At 45.7% G+C, this 24,225-nt stretch overlaps 1 protein-coding gene across 1 annotated transcript in view; it reads right to left on the reverse strand.

Annotated features, from left to right (window-relative positions):
• Window positions 1-24,225, reverse strand: part of MAML3 (mastermind like transcriptional coactivator 3) — a 387,493-nt gene that overhangs the window by 4,902 nt on the left and 358,366 nt on the right. The window contains exons 3-4 of the mRNA XM_069493616.1: window positions 5,221-5,466; window positions 756-840 (exon numbers count right to left, since the gene is read on the reverse strand). Of these exons, the coding sequence (XP_069349717.1) occupies window positions 756-840; window positions 5,221-5,466 (331 nt within the window). The remainder of the gene's footprint in view (window positions 1-755; window positions 841-5,220; window positions 5,467-24,225) is intronic.

A 24,225-nucleotide genomic window follows, 5' to 3' on the forward strand; every position in this document is an offset into this window, starting at 1 on the left:
TGATGAGTTAAGTTTTTGTGGCTTAAGATCAATAGCACGATGCACTGAAGAATGAAATGAATGGTTTCTGTGGGGAAACCTGAAAGATCTGGGGGGAATCCCTAGAAATGTTTCAATTCTTTGTTTTAAGCTTAATTTTATCTATGGGTTTTTTTTTTTTTTTTAAATCAAAAAACACAGGATGATAGTATATCCTGCAACTTGTAATCTGGCTATGAAGTTTTGTGACCTTAACGACTAAATTCGATCGACTGCATGGCCAATCAGATCAACTGTGGTGAAATGGGTTATTGAGTTGTTTATCAAGAAATTTAAGGGGAAAATATTGCTGACTCAGAGATGGATTGGATGGACCCAAAAAAACATAAGAATGATGTGGTATAAGATTTTTGCCCCTGTGGTCACTAAGATGACAATCTAAACATAAGCAAGGCTGACAGTGGGCCAAGACACTGTCTGTCCTTACTGGTTGTTAAACTACTGAAATACTCTGTACCTTTGTTAAAGAACAGCTACCCTGACCCCTCCCTGGCCCCACTAGGACCTCTCAGTGACCCAAAGGTTAATGTCTGGCACAATAGGAGCCCTCCAGGAACACATTCTGATTGGTTGGGACTCTTTTTCCCACCAGTTGTTAAATACTTTGAGTATGACCTGGACACAAATACAGCATGTACGGCAATGCCCCTAGCTACACACTCACTCACACTTGGCAACTGGAACGTATACATGGAAGAGGTTTGCACTGGCCTCACCTTGAAACTGATTGACCTGCTGCACTGGGTACGGATTCCGCTGCTGCTGGAGGTGCTGCCGGGGCAAATGTGATTGCTGCAACTGCTGGGAAGAGGACAAGAGGGGCGGGGAGTGAGATGGGGGAGAGCAAGCAGTTAAATATCCTGGCAGTTCTGAGGAAGGCAGGGTTTGTCCCATAGCCCCCAAGTTAAACTTTGTGTCAAAGAATAACACGCATACAGCCAAGTGCACAAAGTCTAAGTACACAGTTGGATGGATTTTCACAAAATGAACACACCTCAGACAGCCAGGACAGAACATGGCCAGGAAGCCCTCGGGCCCCTTCCAGCCATCACCCTCCCTTGGCCCAGGGACACCGCTGTCCTGACTTCAGCAACACAGATGGGTCAGATCCGCATCTGTACTTTGTAGAAAAGGATTCACACAGTGCTGCTTTTGTGTCTGGCTTCTTGCACTCGGCACTGTATGTGAGATTCAGCCACACTGATGTGTACACTTGCCTGTTCCTTCTCACTGCTGAATGATATTCCGTCGTATGAACATACCACGATTGATTTACCCATTCTACCAGCGACGGCCATTTAGGGTGTTCCCAGTTTTGGGCTGTTATGAATACGGCTGCTATGAACATTCCTGCACTGGCCTTTTGGTGACCATCTACGTGTGTTTCTGACGTGTGACTTGCTGGCTCTCAAGGAATGCATACCGAGGGAGGGAGGAAGTTTTGACTTGGATTTCCAGCGTCAGCCTGCATGCTTTCCTTAGCACTGTGGGGACCAAGCTTGAAGGGACAAGCAAATACTTTTTAATGACCTAAGTAGATGCTTTGGGCATAGGACGATGGGCTCCTCAGAGGCCGTAAGAAAAGGCCAGCGTTACTCCCATGAAGCCACATTGCCTGTAAAATACATTTCTACACGTAAACTATTCAGCATTGAGGAAACCACACGGGATTCCACATATACCAGGAGGCCTGCGATTTAGTCTTTCTTCTCCCACTCACGGGGATTCTGCACCGTTAGCCTTGTTACCGATACACCGGGAAGGCTATTATCATTATCAGGCTGCATGTGCAAAGGGAAAGAAAATAAGAGTGAGGTGGAAAGAGCAGAGGAAGAGGTTAGTTCTAGGTCTGTCGTCAAGTAGCTGCGTGACCTTCGGGATGTCGTTTAACCTGCTTCCTGCAGCTGCTGAATATTCATTAGGCACCTTTCATCTGCAAGGGCTATAAAGAACATACAACAAGGTCCCTGCTCTTTAGAGTGTTCATTATAAAAATAACACACATTGACCACTTAACGCATGTGTTTATTTCTATTTTTTTCTCTTGTGCTTGTTCCTGGGCAGCTCTATAATTATCTTTTTCTTTTTTTCTTTTTCTCTTTCTCTACAAGGCCAACCAGCATTCTGGCAACCAAAGGATAAAAACAGCTTCTGCTCTGTTGAGCCCATCCTGTGGTGCCTACCATAGAGTTCTGCAGAAAGCTGTTGAAATTAATTGACTGTGTAGACCATTAAAGTGTAGACAAGAAACCGTGCAAAATCCTAGCACTCTGGGAGGCCGAGGCGGGAGCATCGCTTGAGGTCAGGAATTTGAGACCAGCCTGAGCAAGAGCAAGACCCCATCTCTACTAAAAAAATAGAAAGAAATGGTTTGGACAGCTAAAAATATATATAGAAAAAAATTAGCCGGGCATGGTGGTGCATGCCTGTAGTCCCAGCTACTCGGGAGGCTGAGGCAGGAGGATCGCTTGAGCCCAGGAGTTTGAGGTTGCTGTGAGCTAGGCTGATGCCACGGCACTCTAGCCCGGGCAACAAAGTGAGACTCTGTCTCAAAAAAAAAAAAAAAAAAAAAAAGAAAGAAACCATGCAAATCTTTTAGGCAGCAATATAAGGGCGTTATTAAGAGTAAGCTGAGCATTTAAAAGCTTCTCCGCAAACTTCCCCTGTTATATAAGAATCGATCTGCCTCACTTACAACTAGGAAAGAGCCCCGGGCAGCTCACGTGGTGGATTGAGGGTGTGGCCTGGAGTCAGGAGTCCTGGGTTCCATCCTGTCTCTGCCTCTCTCCAGTTCTGTGGTCTCAGAAAAATCACATAAGCTCCCTGGCCTCAGTTTCCTCATTGGTAAAGTGACTTCATGATCTGGAATGTTTCTTTCAGATCTAAAATTCTCAGTTCTGTGGAACCTTTGTGAATGGGTGAGAGGTGACACGCTCCACACTCTGAGAACAAGGCATCAAATGTTAATTCACGCCTGCTTTCAACCTGCTCGCTCTGATTTCCAAGTCTACTGGGAATCATTTTAAAGTTCCCAAAGATACGCAGATCCCCAATCCTTCTGTTTCTCCTCACATGTCCTTTCAGGAAACCCAACATGCTGTTTCCAAAATTGAAAGTGTTAGGACATTTTCAATGCTGCAGGGACCAAGATCATCAGCTTGGTGTTGATGTGGCAATATTCGCTCTCCAAACACAAAGCTGAGCGCTTCCCACTTGTAGCCCCCTAGGGGAACCTGCACGGATAAGCACCGTCTCCAGGTGCAGGTAAGATGCGACACTGACTTGGCTGCAGCTCCCACACAACACTCCCTGACACCAGGGTCACGTGACAGGTCCCCACATACATCTGTGCAGAGAGTACAGCTTCCAAAGACTTTACGCACGTTACCTCCTGTGATCCTTAAAACAGCGATGTGAGGAAGGCTGGGAAATCGTTAAAACTTAACCTTGCAGATGCAGAGGGAGGGTGAGTGATTTTTTCCAAAATCACATCACAAGCACAAGAATGGACAAATTCTGACCCTGAGAAAAGTGATCTTACCCTGGTCCCTCATCATCTCTTAGTACACAGAATTGCTAAGGGATTATACTCAAGTCACAGCTTCCCGTTGCCCCCACCTCTTCCAAGGAGCCTGTATCTCTTGGAGTCCTGGATTGAGGGGTCTCACCCAATCTCTCACCTGCCTCTGGGCATCCTTTTGATGCTTCTGGTCTCACACTCCACCACCTCCCTCCTGGCTCCCCAGGGTGGGGCTGGCCTTGCCCTGTGGGAACACCGCCGGGGTGGCACGGCTGAGCTCTGCGTGATTCCCCTGACTTCACTTTGTGCCTTGGTCATAGCACACATATCAAAAATCATCACTCAGAAATATCAGGCACACCTGAAATTTCCTGGGGCTTGGTTGAGATGATTTACAGAGCCCAGCTGCCCGAGGCAGCTCCATTTATCACTGCCTCAGAGAGATTAGCATGATTCCTTGTCACACACCTTTTGCAGGTGAGAGGGATAGAGGTTTGTTTGTACAATAGCTGCCAGGCGGCTGACTGACCTTGGTAAAAAGGGAGATAATTACACAGCTGTTCAGGAACAAAAGCAAAAAAGGGAACATAAGCGAATTGTGCTCAACAGTACCATTTTTCTCTTTGGGGGATGACTGGTGTCACTTTGAACTGCTGTTCTTGGTTAGCAGGGACCTCCACGTGCCTGTGTCCTACACAGTATCTTGCATCCATGTGGCGGTGAATGCTTGGTAAATTTCCAAAACTATGATCCTATTTAGAATAACGGCGATGCAGAGCTATGTTGGGCTTTGAGCCTTATATGACAACCTCGTACCTCCCGTGCAGAGAGGCTGCTGTGCGAGATCCCCTTGCAGACCTCACAGGAGCCGTCTGGGGATCTCTTGTGGACAGCCTCAGGCCTTTCCTCGGGATAATACTAAATCAGGCGTGGGCATCTCTGAAAACAAAACAAATCGAAACCTACAGGAGCAGTCCACAGGGAAGGCTTTCTTTCAAAGCCAGAGGAATTATATGGCGAGGGTGGACAAAGATGCCTAAGGTAAAGCTGTATTTGTGTTTGGCCTTCCTTTAATGCACAGCTTTCCTGGGCTGTTTTAAAAGCTGTTGGGAATTTTCTTAAGTTTGCACCCTCTCTGTGACCCCTGGTTCAGGTTTCCAGGTAGTTCTGTGGGCCCTATTGTTCGGCTATTGTTCCTGGTCCATTGTTCATGACCAAGTCTACAGAATTCTCCTCAATCCCTCCCTCCTGTCACTTTCCTCCAAGACACAAAGTTCTCTGAATTGTATTTTTTCCTTCCTCCTAGAAATACTGGGGCTTATGAAGAGTGTGAGACAACCCCCCGCCCCCGTGTGCTGATTACACAGACCCCTGCACCAGAAATCAGAAGAAAAGGAGTCAGGCTTGCATCAGAGAAATGTCTCTGGCAAATGAATCTTCAAATTGATGGCTGAAGCCTGTCTTTTAAGAACAAACTAATTCTTTACAGGAAAAAGCCTAACGAATGGAAAGGTATAAATTCTGCAGGTTCTTTTGTGATCCTGGGAAATGCTAGACTTGTGAGCATCTTGATGGAGGATGTGAACCACGACTCCCTTGCGGACAGCAGGTGCTCAATAAATGCTGGCTGAAGGAGTGAATCGCGCCAAGGGGTGTGTTACCTGCTCGGCCAGAATCTGCTGCTGCTGCTGTTGCTGCCTTTGCTCCCGCAGGAACTGTTGCTTCTGCTGCTCCATCAACTGGGCCCGCTGATCCATGAGCATCTGTTTCATGATGGCGGCCTGGGGCTGGCTGCCCAGGAAGCCCGGGCCTGAGGGACTGGCTCCGGAGACCATGCCACCGGAGCCTGGCGGCACAGAAGACTGCATGGGGCCTGTGGTCCGGGGAATCCCGACCGGGTGCTGCTCCTGGGACGACAAGAAGAGAAGAGAGAGACATGTAGTGATTCCCCATGGAGACCCATGGCCATTTAAAGGGAAGCCCCTGCAGAGGGGGAACGGGGCAGAGGTCCCAGCTTGTGCACCCAAGGGGTTCTGAGTGGCATATACCACATTTCCATAGAAACAGCCTCAAACCTGGCCATAAACCTGAGCAGAATTGGAGAGGCTATAAGAGGACAGTAAGACAGCATGGCTCTGGGAAATCTGAGGCCAAGTCCAGTTTGTTTTGCATGGGACTGATGAATGCATGGATGTGGACTGGGTTGTCAACCAACATCTATGTTCCTCTAAGGAAAGGGAACAAGCCCTCAGGCTGAGGTCACCTTAAGTCTGGAATGCGAGAGACATCCTGACCTTACCTGTTAATCCTTATTCCTTACAGTCTACTTGGCCAAAACAGACGTCTTCTTAGCAAGTAAGAGAGACATTTACAGAAGACTGCTGGAATTTATTAATCAACAGATCTGTGATAGAATTCTAATTAATTGCAACATTTGAGAACTCTATGTGTTTTAAAAAATCCTGAGCTGTTGACAGTAAGCATCGGGAACGGTTTACACTGACCGATGCTAGGTCATCGCCCAACATCTTTAAAACTAGAATTGAGTCTCATATGTCTGGGACAATTTATATGTGGGGGGTCGGATTGGGTCCCTCGATCCTATAATTACGTGTCAGTCAGTCAAACGATGGCAACTTTTAAGGACTGGTCCTCAGGGAATAGGAGGTAAAGTGGCAAAGACTTAATCCCACACAGCCCAAGTAACTTATTAGAGAATGTGCTCAGAAGGGAAGACTGTGCTCAGAGCCAGCCAGTGTAGACTATTAGGGAAAAAATGCCGATGGGAAGAATCGGTGTGTGACGGTAAGATTCAGTTTCTAGACGCCTCCGTTCCTGTTCTTTTATCAAGCACACCTGGCAGTGAAAAGTATTGTCGGAACATTCTGCAGAAATATTCCTTCTAACTCATTAACATTTCAAGCAATTAATCTGAACATAGAGGAGTGGACATCAATTAAATGGGCACACATATAAGGACATACATAGTCATTTTGTGAGTCACTATTATGAGACCTAAATAAGAATTGAATGTGAATAACTATAATTATTTAAAAAAATTTTTTAATCCAAACTGGATTTTAATCTTTATCTTCTCTTTTGCTTTGCTACCTTTTCAATATAGACATTGTTAAACATGCTGGCTGTTTCCTCTCAAAGCATCTAGTTGAAGTTTCTGTTTCTCCTAGAGAGAGAGTCCTGGCTTTGAGTCCCCACAAAGCCCTCCCTTCCCTCTATGGTCTGGTGTCTTTGAACCACTCATGCTCCTAGGAGTTACCTGAACTGCATCTTCAGTTGCTCTTCTTCCCTCCCTTTATCTACCCAAACAAAACAAAACAAACAAAACAAACAAACAAAAAACCCCAAACAAAACACTACTGTCTCACCCTAGAAACAACAACAACAAAAAAAACTAAAGAAGTGCTGGTTAGTTGGTGCATTAGTCCAGGTCATACAGCTAGTAAATGGAAGACCCATAACCTACAGGATGAGAACGCTAATTTTGATTCTAAATCCAGAATTCCTTCCACTAGCTCAGGCCTTTCCCAGACCGTGGGTTCGTGGTGCCAAGTGTGCACCTGAGAATTACCTGTACACCAAATATATGGTGTGTCTCTCATAAATGCACTGTGTTCTGTTTTTTATATGTAAGTGCTGTAGTTCAAGTTAATAAAAGTTTTTGTCTTTATATTTTCTTTGTAAATGGACAATTATTAGATGGAAAGCTATGGATTTTTTTCTTTTTCTTTTTTTGAGGCAGCGTCTCACTCTGTTGCCCAGGCTGGAGCGTAGTAGGCGTGATCGTAGCTCACTGCAACCTCAAAGTCCTGGCCTCAAGCAGTCCTCCCGTCTTAGCCTCCCAAAGTGCTAAGAGTATAGGCGTGAACCACCACACTCCACCTGAAATATTTTTGATGTTAATAAAAAGAGCTTAAAAATGCCAGGAACCTTTATGCTACCAAAAAGTTTACTTTATGACTGACCCTTGCTGGGGTCTAGATATTTCAGGGTCTTCCCTTTTCCCCCAAATACTTGCTACCTGTTTTCCAAGCCCTTCCTTCCAATGGGATAAAGCTGTTTCTTGCTACCTTTAGAGACAAGTGGCTGATTGACTTAACACTTTAACAAACGAATTCATACTGAAATATAAATAGCCAATCAGCAAAAATACAGATAGTTTTTTTCTGTGTATCTCAGTCTATTTGATACTCTTCAGTTTTGATAAGGAGGAAGAGAGTTGGAAAGAAAATGGGACCCAAGGGAAGATGAAGTATTCTTTGGCTTGATTTTCTGAGAGGACTGGTCTGGGCTGGCCCTGTTTATCTTTGTGTGTTTTGAGATATTCTTACCTTGTGTGACCAGCCCTGCACAGCTGGGGAGTGTACCCAGAAGTGTAAGGAGTGAGGTGTTGCTTTCCAAGCCTTCTCTCCACCAGGGAAAGAAACGGAGAGGCAAGTGGGATAATGATTGATGATACATCAAACCACTTTTTGCCCCTGTCTTCCTGGGACAAAAAGAAATACTTCAAAAGCACAGTATGAAAAAAACCCTCCCAAAGGGACAGTCAGGTTATTACTTCCCAGGATTATATATTTCCCCAAATGATTCCCTCCCCATCTTTAGTACTTTCCAACAAGGCTGCTGCATGGAACAGTGGGTGAGAGACAGCCCCAGCCCCAGGTGTAGATTCCGAAGTGTGAAGATGCACCAAGTAACTCGCCTTACAAATTCAGCTGGTTGAGGCCACTAACTGCTTCTTATTCCAACGCTTCTTTTAACCTCCAGTCTATGAGAGCTTAATGAGAAATAGTCTGTCAAATTTCAGGATTGCAAGCCACCACTCTTGTTTCTAAGAAGGACACACACTGCGTTGTGCAATTAGAGAAAACCAGGCTGAGCTTTCGTCATGCGAAATGTAATGCCTTGGAGCCAAATGATGCAGTATTTTTAGTTTTAATTACTGGTTTGTTCTCCACTCCACTCCCTTCCCAACGACCTCCCTTGCTTTCTCCCAAGAATCTTAATACAGTTTCTTCCCCTCAAAAATCCTATTGGCTTCATAGATCTTCATTACTCTCCAAACCCTCTCACTCTTCAGTAAAATAAAGAGAGGAAAAAGAAATCAAAACCAATGAACCTATTTTACATATCTTTCCCTCCAGGGAAAAGATTATTTCAGCAATTTTCTAAAGGCTAGAGTGAGGTGGGAGGTGTAAAAAACACCCTTACCTCGCCCAAAGAGGCAGTTTTCGACTTCAAAAAAAACAGCTGTGATAAAAATATCTCCCAAGAACAGCCAGCTGTTTATTTATACATCTGTGAGTAGGGAAGCTTTATTTCTCTAACGTGTTTTCAAGAACGTGCATAGTGTTTGGGTGAGAGGGGCTGGGGTTGCTGGCGGCGAGCCAAAGACTGCAGGCTTCTCGGGGCTGGGGGGCAATCACAAAAGGCTGCTGCGGGCGATGACACTGGGGCGACGGGGACTTTGTAGACGACTGGCTTGAGGATGCCCAGGGCTTCAGCCTTTTTCAGGCGTTCCTCGTGGGGGGAAGAGGGAGCGGCTGCTGTTCTCGCTCTGCCCCAGCAGATGGTGGTGTCAGCCCGGTGCTCGGGCCGGCAGCCCGCCGCGCCCCTCCCCTTGCAGATGGCTTAATCATGACTCGCGTCCCTCCCCCGGCGCGTCCCCCCGCCCCGCGCGTCTGGGCCAGCGCCGCGAACGCGGAGCCAGGCAGTCAAGTGTTACCGCGTACAGCAGGTAGCCTGGCAACTGAGAGCATAATACCGAGCAGATGGTGTTCGCACGGCGTGATGGACATCACACACGACAGCCTGAGACAATCCAGGAATTCCCTGGTGACTCGAGGCCCTCTTTACACAAAATGAGTTCTCTCTCCATTGCCGTGTATCTCTGGGGTTATCTCCCCCCTCTCTCCGACTGACACCGAACTGGTTTCTTATTACCGACTTTTCTCCCGGCCCGAGGGGAGGGCGATTCCAGGTGGGGGAGGGCGCGGGAAGAGGACATGGAAGGAAGCGGAAGGGCCGGGAGCGGGAGGCGGTGGTGGGGGACAGTGGCGACCGCAGAGGGGCGGGAGGGCGGCGTAAACCAGCGCCGGGGGCTGACAGTCCGAGAGGGATGCGGCTCCTCGAACCCCGGGCTGCACAAAGCCGGCGCGGGGAGGGGCCGGGGAGGAGCGATCGCTTGGCCTACGAGCCGCCTAAATGAAATTTAGGATTTTAGTTAAAAAGTCCCCTGGGGCCTACTTCAGCCTCTCGACTCGAGCCTATATGCTTACAAGCCCTTAGGGGCTGCGACTAAGCAGTCAGGAGTGGGCCCCGCGCGCTCCGCAGGCCCTGGAGTGCCTCTCCGCGCGGGCGGCCCTAACAAAGAGGCCGACGCGGTAGCCCGGGCGCGGCGGGGCTCGAGCGAACCCCCGGGGGCCCTGGAGGTCCTTGGCCCGAGCGAGGCTCGGGAGCCCGGGGGCTGCGGCGCGCTCCGGCGGGCGCATTTCCCAGCCCCGGCCACCCGCTGTGTGCTGGTGGCCAGAGAGGGCGTGGGGACAGGGACGAGGGTGGTAGATCAAAGATAAATCAATGTTTATCAATAAATCATGTCCCAGAAAACAAATCTGCTTTTCACACACATGCTGAACTCTGGGTCAAGTCATATTTAAAAAATTAAATGAATCTTTAGCCCAAACGCAATTTCGACTAAATTCCATATATCAAAAGGCTTCTAACGTCCAATCTATGACCAATATCCGGAGGCTTTCTCCTTCACAAGGTACTACTCAAGTTTTAAGTTTCAGAAGGCGGAAGTCTATCAAAGGTGAAGGCTAACATCACACCTGCCGGGCAAGAGTTCAGCAGTTTCGTGTCAGTGAGCACCAAGGGCCAATCTAACACCCACGGTGGGGGCTGAACGGAGGTGCCTGGCTGTGACTCCCTGAGGCTCAGGCAAGCCATTTGACCTCTCCAGCTCAGCCCCGCCCCCTGAAATGAAAATCACGTCCATAAGACGCCTTCTTGACAGTGGAAACTTTGGAGATGACATAGTTAATGAAGTGCGATAGAAAAGAAATGGCTAAGAAGATTCTACAACTTTCCCCATCTCCAGTATGGGCAATTTGGGAACAGTAAGGGAATAAATCAGGGCTTCTCAAAGTGTGGTTCCAGGATCAGAAGCATTAGCATCACCTGGGAGTTTATTAGAAATGCAAATTCCCAGGCTCCACCCCAGGTCTACGGAATCAGCAGCTCTGAGGCTGTTTTAACAAGCTCTCCAGGTGATTACAATGCCCCATAGTTTGAGAATCACTGGGGCAAATAATCCTGGCTAATGGGAACTGACTACAACCTGTGCCCTGATTAGATTCAAACCTGCACTTTCAAAATCAAGTCAGAGTGCTGAGTTGCTTAAGTATCGCATTTGGAACAAAACTCTCAAATTTTTCAGAAAGTTGTTCAGGCCAGTCAGTGATGTTTGCAATGCAACCCAAGAATTCTGAAAAGAAGCCCAAGGCCATGCTGCTTCCAGGACAGACAGTAGTTGCGACTCTGCTGTGGAGGCTGAGGAGCAGACAATACTGAGGAGGGGTGCATTCCATCTCACTCCCTTGCTAAGGGAGCATCAACCATTACTGGACTTCCCCTCATGTGATAATAAGGTAGAACTATGGAAAGCCATGATTTGAGGAAAGTCTCTGGTTGGAAAGGCTTCTTCAAATATGGAGAAGAACAGATGGTAACAATGGAAGAAGACAAGTAACACTTATGGGACACCCACTATAGGCAAAATTCTGTGCTAGGTGCTTTCACCTGTATTCTTAAACTCATTTTGTTGATTGAAAAAACCCAAGTCTCTGAGACGTTAAGTAACTTGTCTGATGACCCACAGCTGGTGGTGGTGTCTTTGGGATTCTGACTTTTCCACTGACCATAACATGCTTCTGGTCTAAATTGAGCAGACCACCCAGGAGGACACTGGAATAAAAAGAAATAGGAAGGGGGCAGGGAGAGGAATGGAGATAGAATAAAAAGGTAGAAACTCTATTGGGATCAAAGGATGAAACTGAAAGAGCACAAAAATATACATCATTTTTTATATGTTGGCTGATACCCAAAATTGGGATGCCTCTGCGGTATCAACTTTGACATTTAAAGAAAGGGCATAAGATTAGACCATTCAACCATAAGTGGAAGGAAGAAACAAAATGAAATAAAACCTTAGAATTCTCTTTGAGGTTGATCAAGTGTCAGGGTAGAAATTTGGTTTCGGGAGAGTGGCTTCTTTTACAGACTTTCTTTTTCCAGAACAGTTTTTCACTGTTAGAAAGTTCGAAGAGGTGCTTACAATAAATTCATAGCACAGCTCCACAATGGCCCACCCCATCTAAACTCCTTTGTCTCAGCAGATTACTGAAAAAGTTTGGATTAAAAGGTTTGTTTTGTGAAGTGTGATGGTTGTGTCCCTAAGATAATTGCGTTTGAGGCAGAGTTTATCAATTGAGGAAGCTTATCACTGAAACCACAGGAACCTAGTGCTAAAGCTGTAGATGGGTTCTTGTGCAAAGTTCTTGAGAGACCTCTAAAAAGGAGTTTCCACTGGGGGAACCCCACAGGCCTGGGTAGAAACTGGGCTCCACCATGGGCCAGGTGACTGGCACCCCCTGACCACATAGCAAACAACTTGTGGTTCTTAAAATTATTGGTATACTCTTTTGTTCACCCTGGGCCCCCTTGACAGGAAGGCTAAGCTACTTGTAGCTTAGTTCCTACAACCATGGGGACTGAGACTTTAAACTTGGTTTTCTTTCTAGGTTTTCAAGAGCCGAATGGAGTCTCTACCTAGACATTTGATAAAGGAACTATTTTAAAAATATACATTTTGCTGATTCTTCCTCCTGCCTCCCAACTGCTGGGGAAAATTGGAAAAACAATGCAGAAAAGTATAGAAAGAAAAAAAAGTCAAAAGTCAAAAAAAGGCAATACTCATTTTTAACACTCAAAGATAACCACTGTTAATATTTTGATGTGTTTTCCATTTCCTCCCAGCTTTTTTCCCCATATGCAGTAACATATTTTCCATGCTCATGATATATACATGATTGTACGCCCTATAGACTCTTACTAAGTAACATGGGAGAGTTAGAAAGTTCTAACTTTCCAAATGCTTACAAGTTATAATTTTCTGGCAGGATGATGTCCTTATGGTGTCATTCCTGGCAAGGTCTTTAGTTCCTTGGGGATCCCGACTATGAGTCTTCCCAGCACCCAGCACAGAGCTGGGTCCATAGATGCAACAAAATAAATATTTGCTGAACTTAATGGGCAATTGTTTGTGATGAATTCTAGCCTAAACCAGTATCAGGTATGACTGGAGAGGACAAAAAAAGATGGCCTTTTAATGGACTGCTTCTTCAAGCTGCTGAGCAGATCATCTGCTGAATATTAAAGAAGGGTTAAAAAGTTGGCGGTTCAGTGCAAAATGTGAGAGTGCCACCAGCCACAGGAGGGTCAGCTTTCAAGGACATTCTTGGGGGTAAAAACAACAAAAATACCATTTTTCCTTATCAGCCCTTTGAACATAGTTACCATAGGTCCCTGCAGTAGAAACATAACTTTGAGAATTATGCTTTTCCTCTGCCCTTGATGTAAATTATAGAGTGCTTTTGATCCCTTTCTTGTGATTAATTCTACCACCAAAGAAACTCTAAATTGGTTAAAAGTTCATTAGTGTGCAACAATAGGAGCTTGATTAAATAAATTATGGTACATCCATACCATGAATACTAGGTAGCCAATAAAAATCATGCCTTCTCAGACTGTCTAATCACATAGAAAGAAGCTTACAATATATAGTTAAGAGAGGGGGGAAAAAAGCAGTCTCTACAGTAGTCACCAAATAGTCTTTTATAAATAAGGATTACAAGTGATTTTTATTTTTATACTCTTTCAAATTTCTATAATGAACATAATTACCTTTAATAAATAAATATTATTTTTTTAAAACTCATTAAGAATACATCTAAACTGACACGAATGAAGTGCAGAGTTCAAGAAGAGCGCTGGTTATGTCTGGGACCTGGACTATTTCTACCCGAGCCCTCCTTACGCTCTGGAGGGTGCACTAGACATGCCTAAAAGGCAGCTCCCCTTTCAGGACCTGGACCTGGCATGAACAACTGGATTTGGCTAAGGTTCGGGAACAAGGCTGGCTTTCCATTGCTTCAACAAAGAGCTCCCAACTCCAGAGAAGGCTCTGAAAGGCACTGACCATCTTCCAAGACTTCTTTGATCCACTTGGACAAGCTGGCCCTTTGTGGCACCACCCTGCTCTCCATGGCTTTTCTCCATTCTTGGCCTGAAACCGCCCCTAGGGCATGGCCAGAACCAGCCAGGCATCCGGAGTTCAAGAACCAGAGAGGTGGGTGAAAACTGCCATTTGGCTCCACAGGTTGTCTTTTCCATGGGGCTGTAAGAAAACCCGAAGCACCGGGGCTGTGAAAACTGCCCCATAACAACAAGCATCCAAAGGGCATCCAATTGGCCGCTGTAAGGATGCATGGACTGTAAGTGGTCTGTCAGCTGCACCATTAGGGTTTTTACCCATATGTTTGCTACCTTTCTTTTCTTGATTTAAAATTAGGGAGGAGGAGCAGCCTCAGCTCCCTTTAGCTTCTAGGAAGATTTTTTTTTTTTTTCTTCTGAGCTACTGTTTCCCCCAACCTGAACCTTTCTCTCATTTCTCCCACCCTTTCTGATGATGAAGTCATCAAAGCAAAGATTGCATAACTGATGCATAGGCCTATCTTGTGTTATACTGGGAGACAGGCCAATGTTTCCATTAATAGACAAGAGCACCACGGTGCTGCCAAATGGAGTTCTCTGCAACAAACACTACAGGACAGGAGGAAGGGAAGGAAAGCTGGGTGCTCAGGGCATGCTATACAGTGAAGGCTCGGCACCTCCTCCAGCATCTCCAGACCCTCCGTGGCCTTGGGACGGTGGCTGAGGGAGACCAGCATGCACTGCCTGAGAAGAGCCACTTCTAGGAAGCTGCCTGTCCTGTGTCCCCCTGCTCTTGCCGCCCTGCAGAGGCTACTGTGCCGGATTCCTGACCACTGAACCTGTCTGTGGGCAAACCAGCTCCGACCACGTGCCGCTGAGGCTCCCAGAAGAGGGCTGCCTGCACCACATTCCCATGAGCAGAAGCCTGCCCAGCTGCCGTGGTGGGGTCTGAAGAGGCTAGGACTCAGGCTAGGACTCAGGGGAGGACATGGGAAGCAGAAAGAAAAACAGCAACATTTAGAAATCTGGAATTGGTACTTTATATATTTAGAGATTGTGGCTGAGAACTAGTTTCTTCGAGGAAACAAATCTAGGAGGAGGCTCACACCTGGTAGGGATGCGGGGTCGGGCCAAGCCTAAGGCCAAGTGACCCTGGGCCTCACATCCACAATGACCTGTGAGTTTAGATTTTTGATATATTCTTCCTATAAGGTTTTACACAGAGCCGCTGAGAAACCCTGACAGGATTGAAAGATAGCATCTATTTTACAGCTTTAAATTGCGCCCTGTTATTAGACTGCTCTAAGTCCATTATCAATTAATATTCCTAATATGGCCTATGTTTATCTCATAAACAGTATAATTACTCTGCACTGCATTTTAAAAAATAAAAACACTGCTTTTTGTTTTTAACCTTATTGGCATTTCTTCATTTTGCAAATCTACCTGGTGACTTCAAAACATAGAAGTGGCCCAGGTCTTTCCTTACCTCGAGAAGACTTGGGGACAAACTGGGATAAAGATAGTTTTAGAAGAAATACAGACCTCAAAGAGTTTCCTCAATTCCACTTTTGTTACAGTAAATACAGCTCCTGACTCCACACCATACACACCTTAGTAACCTGCACAAAGGAATCTGGAAACAATTAGAGATCATCCTCTCTACACATCTTAAAATTTCCACTTCTTTTTTTTTTTTTTTTTTTTTTGAGGTAGAGTCTCACTCTGTCGCCTGGGCTAGAGTGCAGTGGCGTCATCACAGTTCACTGCAACCTTAAACTCCTGGGCTCAAGCAATCCTACTGCCTCAGTCTTCTGAGAGGTTAGGACTACAGGAGCGCACCACCATGCCTGGCTAATTTTTCTATTTTTAGTAGAGATGGGGTCTTTGCTCTTGGTCGGGCTGGTTTGGAACTCCTGAGTTCAAGCAATCTTCCCACCTAGGCCACCCAGCGTGCTAGGATTATAGGCGTGAGCCACAGCACCTGGTCTTCACTCATTTTTATCAGAACTTCTCTCAGGTAGCATGATTCAACGGTGCTTGGCATATAGTAGGTGCTCATAAATGTTTGCTCTCATTATCATTATTGATGATGGAAATTAGGAACTGTAGGTGGGCCTACATTTTCAGCTCATATTTTGTTTTTTTCTTAATGATCAGATCAGTTCCTTAGCTATATGAAGGGAAATATCCCTATTCACAAATGACCACCTTTTGCTTCAGATAAAAATTAATTTTGTAGCTAAATATAGAACTAGATCCTAGAATGAAGGTGAAATGTGTGTGAAACTTTTGTTTCAGTGAGGAATAAATCCACTCTTGTTGACAATAACAATATAGGCCTTCTAAGATGGGGGTTATATGCCAAATATCTTTTGTAGCTTATCCCTTCTAAAAGCATAAATATTTTTACTTAAGCATCTGGGATGTATCACCAGTTTCTCGTTCCTTTTTACCAGAAGTGAAAGCCAAGTCTGACCTTACCATGATATCACATCAAATGCTTGCTACCATGCGCCCTTCCCCTTTCCCCAAAACTTTCTTGGGCTACTTTTTCCTCTAGCAAACTGACTTGTCCCCTTTCTGCTCTGCTTCCTGGATCCAGGCGGGCTCCTTCACAGCAAATGCAGGATTCACATACACACGTCTCCACCTAAAGCCACATGCCTCCTTTATCAGCTTCTGCACCCACTACCGCTTCTCTCAAAGGCGACTGCTCGTAGGTGGTTAAAATCAGCACAGGAGAAGCAGGCTGCTGAATGCTGGCGTAGGACAGCGACATCTAATCTGCTATTCAGGAGACTCATCAACCTGAGAAAGCTTCCCCGGTACTAAGGATCACGTTTCTGGTTTTCCTTCTCTTTTGACCATTTCTCTAGTGCACGCACTTAGTTTCTTGTTCTTAGAGACACAGTCTCGCTCTGTCGCCCAGGGAGTGCAGGGACACAATCACAGCTCACTGTAACCTCGAACTCCTGGGCTCAAGTGATCCTCCCACCTCAGCCTCCCAAAGTGCTGGGATTACAGGTGTGAGCCACAGCACTCAGCCCACTTAAGTTTCTTTTGCCTTGGCCCAACTAATCTCTTTACTTCTCCCTTGTGTTTCTTTTTCCCCTCATCCTCCCCGCCATCTTTAGATAAGTTCTCAATTAGCAATTATTAAACCCTTCCCAAGTCAACCAAACCTCTTCTGAAAGCTGGGATTAAATATAAAAGGCTGAAAACTTGCTAAGGAGCGGCGGAGGGGTGACAGTGCGGAGCGACAGACCTCTAAACTGAACCTTAAATCTGTCTCCGATCCCCATCATGCAACATGCAGGAAAAGCCAAGGAGAGGGGACTCCTGTCTTTCTTTACCTTAGGTTCTCAGGGCTCAGTTTTTATCAAAGGTTACTTTCTACAGAAGAACCTCTTGATTCATATTTAGAAGCATGTGAAAAAAGCTGACAAGGCCAATCTTTATTCCTTTTTGTGATGTAGTCATAGAAAATTTCCAAGGAAAGAAGGGTTAATTCCCATTAGCAAGTAAAAGTAAATCGCCAGGGAGTGAACATCCACGTGTAGGGTGCTGAGAGCTGTCTCACAGTGTAGAGGAGCCATCCCGATGACCACAGAGTCCTGCCACTGTCCCCAGGGAAAAATCCCCCATGGCTATAGCAGGTCACTCTCAGTAGCTCCCATAGATTTCTTGGGGACAGAGCCCAAATATATCCTGCAGTCAGATGCACACACACCCTGGGCAGAAACCTAGAGAGGTCTGGAATACTGTGATTCACTTTCTGCTGAGAGCCTTGGGTAAGGGAGGCTGGTCAGTAAACACATTGCAGAGGCAGCTAACCTAATAGAAGTCCAGGCATCTGGCATGAGAACGTGGAGCCTTTCACTTGAAGCTGTACAGCACTAAATACCCTGAATGGCAATTTCAGTTTCTGTTTCCAGATCTTAGAGTTGATTTTTCTTAGAGAATACTTACAGCTAAAACAAACAAAACAAATAAGCAAACAACTGGTTTGTTTAATACGTCACAAAACCCCTGGGTACGGATTGTGTTTACAGCTTTACTTTGGATTTTATGTGGAATGAGGTACTGTCACTTCGTGGCTGAAATGCATATATCACTCAGAAAACAAGCCTACGCCACAACACCTCCCCCCGAAATCCGAGCACTGGAACATTACGTATGGAATGCATACTTCATCATTAGTGTTTTCTCCCAATTCAGACAGGCATCCCACTTTTTAAGAAGTTTTCGTTGCTCACGGAGCTGTGTGGGCCACCAGCAACCCAGCACGATGGCAGGGGCTGTGGTGGACTCTCAGGACAGTGCAGTCAGGGTCCCTGTCCTTGTAGGGAGACGAAAATCCAAGTGCAGAGACAAGGTGCACCTTCACAGTGCTGCCCCTGCAGATGACACAAGCTGGTCAAGGGGAAGCCGTGTGACATGTGCTCCGGTTCCATTAGGATTCCACAGAGCTGGCCTGGCCAGACCGGGGATGGTCAGAGTGGTGGCACAGCACAGCAGAAAGAGGCCCAAATGGGAGGCGCAGGGCACATGAATTCCAGGCATCATTTTACCTGGGCAGGTCACTGAACATTTCTGAGCTTCCCTGTTCTTTATGAAATGAGGAAGGCAGCCCAGGTGATCTCTAAGGCTCCTACCAGCCCTAAGATTCTCCGGAAGAACTTCATGGATAAGGGGGACTTTACTGGGAGCCTTGATGGAAGTGCAGATTTGGAGTTGGGTGAGAGGAGAAGGAGAAGGAAGGAAGGAGCAGCCACCTGCAAGGGGGAAGGTGGCCGCCCAAGATTGAGTGTTTGCTGGGGGGTGCAAGAGAAAAGCTTCCAGGGCGGACTGACCACAGACAGGTCTGCACGCAGGCAGAGACGGCGGACAACAGGGAGCCAGAACAGCCTCTTAAAGGGAATAAAATGCTAAATGCATTATTTTAAGAAGATTAAGCTGGTGTCAGGAAAGCAGAGATTAGAATGGGGCTGGATCAGGAGAAAAGTGGGCAGGAAGGGCTGGGAGGCAGCCACGGGGCAAACCGGCCAGGAGGTGGGGAGAAGCCAGCCAACACTCAGCCACTGACTGTGGGACCTGAAGGGTGGAGAGTCGATGCACCCGCAAGGTATATTCTAGCAAGAATTCTTCCTTACTATATGCGAAGGTCTGGGGTCTGGTTTGGGGTCCCACTTTCTCCCACTCATTTCTAGTTTCTGTCATTGTCACTCTGCTCAGCCCATGTGGATACCAGAAATCCGGCAGAGACAGTGAGCCCTGCTTAAAAAACAGGTGTAAATAATTCCAGTTAATTAAGTAAACTTAATTTACTTAAATGGGAATTTAGTATACAGTATTTTAGACATCCCACTTGGCTTTCAACGGGGAGTGGAATAGTAGGTATATCCCTTGAATATTTTGAAAGCCGTAATAATACATCTTGAGGATGAAGGGAAGATGCCAAACAGTAACTGGAAATATGACCAAAACTCCTTTAAAAAAAAAAAAAAAGAGATGGGGGTCCCACTCTGTTGCCCAGGTTGGTCTCAAACTTTCCTGGGCTCAAGTGATCCTCCTGCCTCAGTCTCTGGAGTAGCTGGGACTACAGGTGCGTGCTACCAGCTTACCAAAGCTACTTTGAGAAGAAGAAACCTTTTAATTTTTGTGCTTTCAGAACTTGTTTCTCCAATTTCCTCCCTCCTGCTAAATGTTTCATTCACTTAACTTTTTTCAAGAATGCCTGACAAAGAATAGCATAAGTTACATGGTGGCCCAATTAAAGGGTTTTAATGACAAATAGACTTCATAACAAATGTGATAACTAAATATTTCCTAGGCTTAAGCTCTCAATTAGATTTTTTTTTTTTTTTTTTTTTTTACCAAGTCAGAAAATCACTCTTATTCTTATGGCTAAACCTTGTTTGCAAGAGAAATGGTGTGTTACATTTTTATAAGATGGTTAATATTGCATTTACTCCACCAATCTTTTAAATCTAGAGATGGTAGTAAAAATAATTTCTAGCAAAATAGTTTATCAGTACAAAACCAGTCAGGCCATTGAAAATTCTTGATTGAAGTTAAGGATACATTGGTCGTTTTGGGTAAAAACGTTTTATATCATCATCTTGGAGGCTGAGTGTCTTCTCTGAACAAATGAAAAATCTTCCCTTTGAAAATTTTTCCTACCGCTTATTGAGACAACATTGAGGAGAAGCAGATATTGTGGTCCACAACACTCTGAAATTACACTGGGCTCTGGAAAATGGATTGCTGTACCTATTTGTTCTGTCTTCTAATCCCAGGGAGGGGCTGCAAATCTCCCCATCTGTCTCTCTCACTCTGCGGGCCCCTTGTTGCCATGGTCTTTCCCACAGTGTCTAAAGGAACAAGATTCCTCAGACGTTTGACACTGGACCTCCGCAGGCAGCCAATTTGTTTTCCTTTCACCTCCCCCCTTCTCCTCCTCTCTCCCTTTCTAATATGGGATATTCTTTCTGTGCACCCACCAAAAGTAATGTGTCAAACTATGATTATGTTTTCTTTTATTAAACAAGAAGAAGAGAGACCGATTGCTTTCCTTCCTTTGATCAAGTAAAGGTAATAAAAAGCCTGGAGAAAGTAGGGGTGGGAGGGGTTGCTGGCGTCTGCTGTCCTGGGCGAGGTCGGCTCTGGTGGCGGTTCATCTCCAGGAACTGTGGGCCACTGGGCCCCGACTTTCCCTAGTGGCCAAAGGCCAGAGGCAGTAGCGTCTCACTGCTTCTGTATTCTGAGCCGAGTCTGGGCAGCCCTTAGTGGTTGCAGCCTGTTCTGGGGAACAGTATGGGGGCTGAGAATAGAGGGAAGCCTTGCCCTCAAAACATGCAGGGAAATCAATACTTAAACTATCGTTTCTGCAGAATGGACGACTTTCCAAGATTCCAGACAATTTGAAGGAAGTCCAGAGGTGGGAAAAACAATCCATTTAAACCCTTAAAAGTTACTACCAAATCCATACTATTTGCACCACTGAGAAAAGAAATGTAACTTGGGCTTTGGAGTGTGGGGGAAGGAGAACCCAGATCACGGGGCAACTTTTCCCCCCTTTTGGACAGAAATTTTTCTTTAAAACGTCTGCGTCCCTTTAGTTAGAGAATGAATTTTGGGGGAAAGAACTTTTAAAGATCTTGTAGGATATTTATTCCTTGCACACATGATTTTACTACTGATACTTATTAAGAGCAACAGGAATGCACGTAGGAGGTGGGGGGCCTTTGAAGAGGGGACGGGAAGAGGAACACACAGGAATGCTGCCTGTGGCACATTAACCTTCCCGCTCCTCACAGGCTCTCCACAAGAGCGCCTCCGCCTCTCTAAATTGTCCAGGGGCTGATCAGGAAGACAGTGCTCAGAACCAAGGTTTAGGGCGCTTGGGCCTTAAGACAAGACGCTCCCTTGGTTGGGGTTTTCCAGGGCTCAAAGCCTATCTCTTTCCTTTCTGGGGTTCCAGAGAGACAGGCCCACACCTGGAAGTAACAGCACTAAGGACTCAAATACCAGGAGGAGGGTCTGGAAGCTGGGAGGAATGGCACGCAGGCCGAGAACCAACTGGAGAACGGAGATCTGGTACTGAACATAAAAACAGACAGCAAGGGGGAGAGACGAGAACAAAATGCAGAAACGGACATGATTGAAACTGAGGGCACGGGATGCTGTCGGAGAAGAATCAGGCTGAGAAGAGACCAAGCACGGGCTCTGGCAGCAGTTCGCTTCCATCTCAGTCCCCCAGACCAGGATGAGGCCTCTTACCCAAAGCTGTGCTCTCTGTGGTCTCTATGCTTCTGGGGTAAGGAGCCAGGGCGCTTTGGGATGAAATTCCTTTTTTTTCTTTCAGCCTGAATGCAACTGGCTTTGGAAAGTTGAGCATTTTCAAGTAGTTGCCCCTGAGGTTTTGGATTGTGGAAAGGCAGGGAAAGTGAAGGAGGGGCCCAGCCTGGCCAGGGGTCTTGCCGGCAGCCATTTTCAAGGCCTGCAAAGCCAGCCTGGCTTTGTTTCACTGGCCTCCGGAGAGACCCTCTCTTGGGGGCCTCTCTTTGTGCACACACCATTTTTCGTCCTGCATCTTTGGTAAACAGAGTGTGGGCATGATTCTGGCTGTCCTGAAAGTTCCAGAAGGCACCTCCATTCTTCTATCCGTGCCCCCCAAACTACCAACAAAAACAATCCAGTAGTTCTAAACAGAGCTCAAATAGAACAAGTATTTGCTTCCTCAAGGAAGATTAGTAATTTCTTCAAACTGGGAAAAGACAAAGAATGGTTTCTAAATGTATAGTTTCTATATTATTATACAGATTGAATAAAGATATACCCTGATTTTAGAAAATTACAGCAGAGTTCATATCTGACCCAGTGCTTTAGCTTTTCAGTTTTCTCTGCATTATTGTTTTCTGAGGCAAAAACCCAGCCCGAGGAACAGCTCGTAAACCTCACCACAGACACAGTACTCATGGCAACAGGAACTATTTCCTATGGCTTGTGAGCTCTGGTAACTGTCAAGGGGGTGGGGGCGCCGATCAGAGAAATCTGGAAAGACATGAGTCTGTCAGAACACGTGAGCGGACTTGACATGGAGGCCACATTTGTGTCGCACAATTTGCATGAGCACTTCTGGACAAATTCTGTTTTCACATGCAGTGCACAGACCCGCGGCGGCAGTGCTAATTGGTGAGGTTGCCACTCAAGTGTGGTACCAAACAGGAGCTCTCACTACACGGATGAATAATACAGAGTTTTGAGCAATGCAGTAATTATTTTACAGTTATTCTGCGTCACCGTCATTCCATTATCTCTTTGTTCCTCCTCCCCTATAGAGGAGGTGAATAAGAAAATCCACCCCCCCACACCCATTACCCCACCAAAAGTGGAATTCATGTTAGTTGAAATCAGCTTAAGAATAAGAGATGGCAAGGAACTGCTATCATTTCATTAATATGGATGGATTATTCATGTCACTAGAGTGACAGTGAATTTGATTGTACCCTGAAGTGCCAATAGGATGCCAAACACAGCCGTGAAAAAACACAAGAAACTCTGAATGGCAGAATGCTTTGGAATTCATCTGCAAGAATCCCAGTCCCGCAAGCTAAGGTAGCTCATGGCCCACATGGTATTTCCATGCTAAGTGAAGGGGAAGGGAGGGTTAAGATCCCCTGGGCGCCTCCCATAGCTACATAGGAGGGAGAAGTGAGGGTGACAATTCCCCAGCCCCTTCCTAGGTGGCATTAGAAGCTTTAGAAACCATACAGCACCCCCTGTGGGTCACTCTCCAGCTTCAGTAAAATCAATTGATCGCAGGCACGGAGAGGCCTTCTCGGCGGTGGGTCGCTAGTCCCCTTCTGAAGATGGCCGAGCATGTGCTGCCTCTGCACTCAACGCAAACCAGGCGGACTCTAGAAATGGCCTCTGGTACAGTTTTTGGCTTTCTCCTCTTTGTTCCTCGGAGATATTAAGCCTTAAATCCTCTTTGAGAGTTTTTGATTGAACAGTTTCTAAACCATATCGTGTCACATGATGAAACGCGACACACTGGAATTCACTCCTCCATTGTTCACCCTGTCTGACCCCAGTGAAGAAGTCTACCCTTGTGCGGCTGGTAAAAAATAAATAAATTTAAAGAGGTAGTTAGGTCTTCTTTGGGCTCAAGTAACTTCTTTGTATATTCTACCTAAAAATGGTCTCCCTAAAACCACTATATTTTGAATTTCAAAAGTTAGTGATACATTTTCATCTTAGCATTTCCCATCCTCAGGTCTCATCACTACTACCCATCCCCCCCCTTTCTAATGGGTTTTTGTTTTGCTTTTATATTTCTGATTTCAGGATCAGTTGAAAATGAGCATTCTTTTACAGATAGTAGGAGTGGAGATGTCTACTTCCGTTTGGGACACCCTGGCAAGCTGTCTTTTGGGATAAAATCACTCTTTGTCTCAACTTAGTGACCTTCAGACCTGAAAATCAGTCCTCAGTCTTCAGGCTCTAACTCTGGATCTGGCATGCAAAGTAGGCAAAGATGAGTCTTAAATGAAGGTGGGCTGGGTGGTCGTCCACAGGTATGGTTTGCCAAATAACAAAATGCCTCGTAAAAATCTCTTTCCCATATCCCTGTCTCAATGTAACATCGTCACATTTGGGTTTAGATTTTCTAGGAGATGACTATAATACTTAAAATATTACTTGTAATAGTCTTACATATACAGGTTGAGTATCCCTTATAAAAAAAAGCTTGGCATCAGAAATGTTTTGAATTTTTTTTGGAACTTGGAATATTTGCATATGCATAATGAGATATCTTGGGGATGGGACCAAAATCTAAACACAAAATTCATTTATGTTTCATATAT

The sequence above is a fragment of the Eulemur rufifrons genome, chromosome 18, assembly GCF_041146395.1.
Source record: "Eulemur rufifrons isolate Redbay chromosome 18, OSU_ERuf_1, whole genome shotgun sequence".
NCBI lineage: Eukaryota > Metazoa > Chordata > Mammalia > Primates > Lemuridae > Eulemur > Eulemur rufifrons.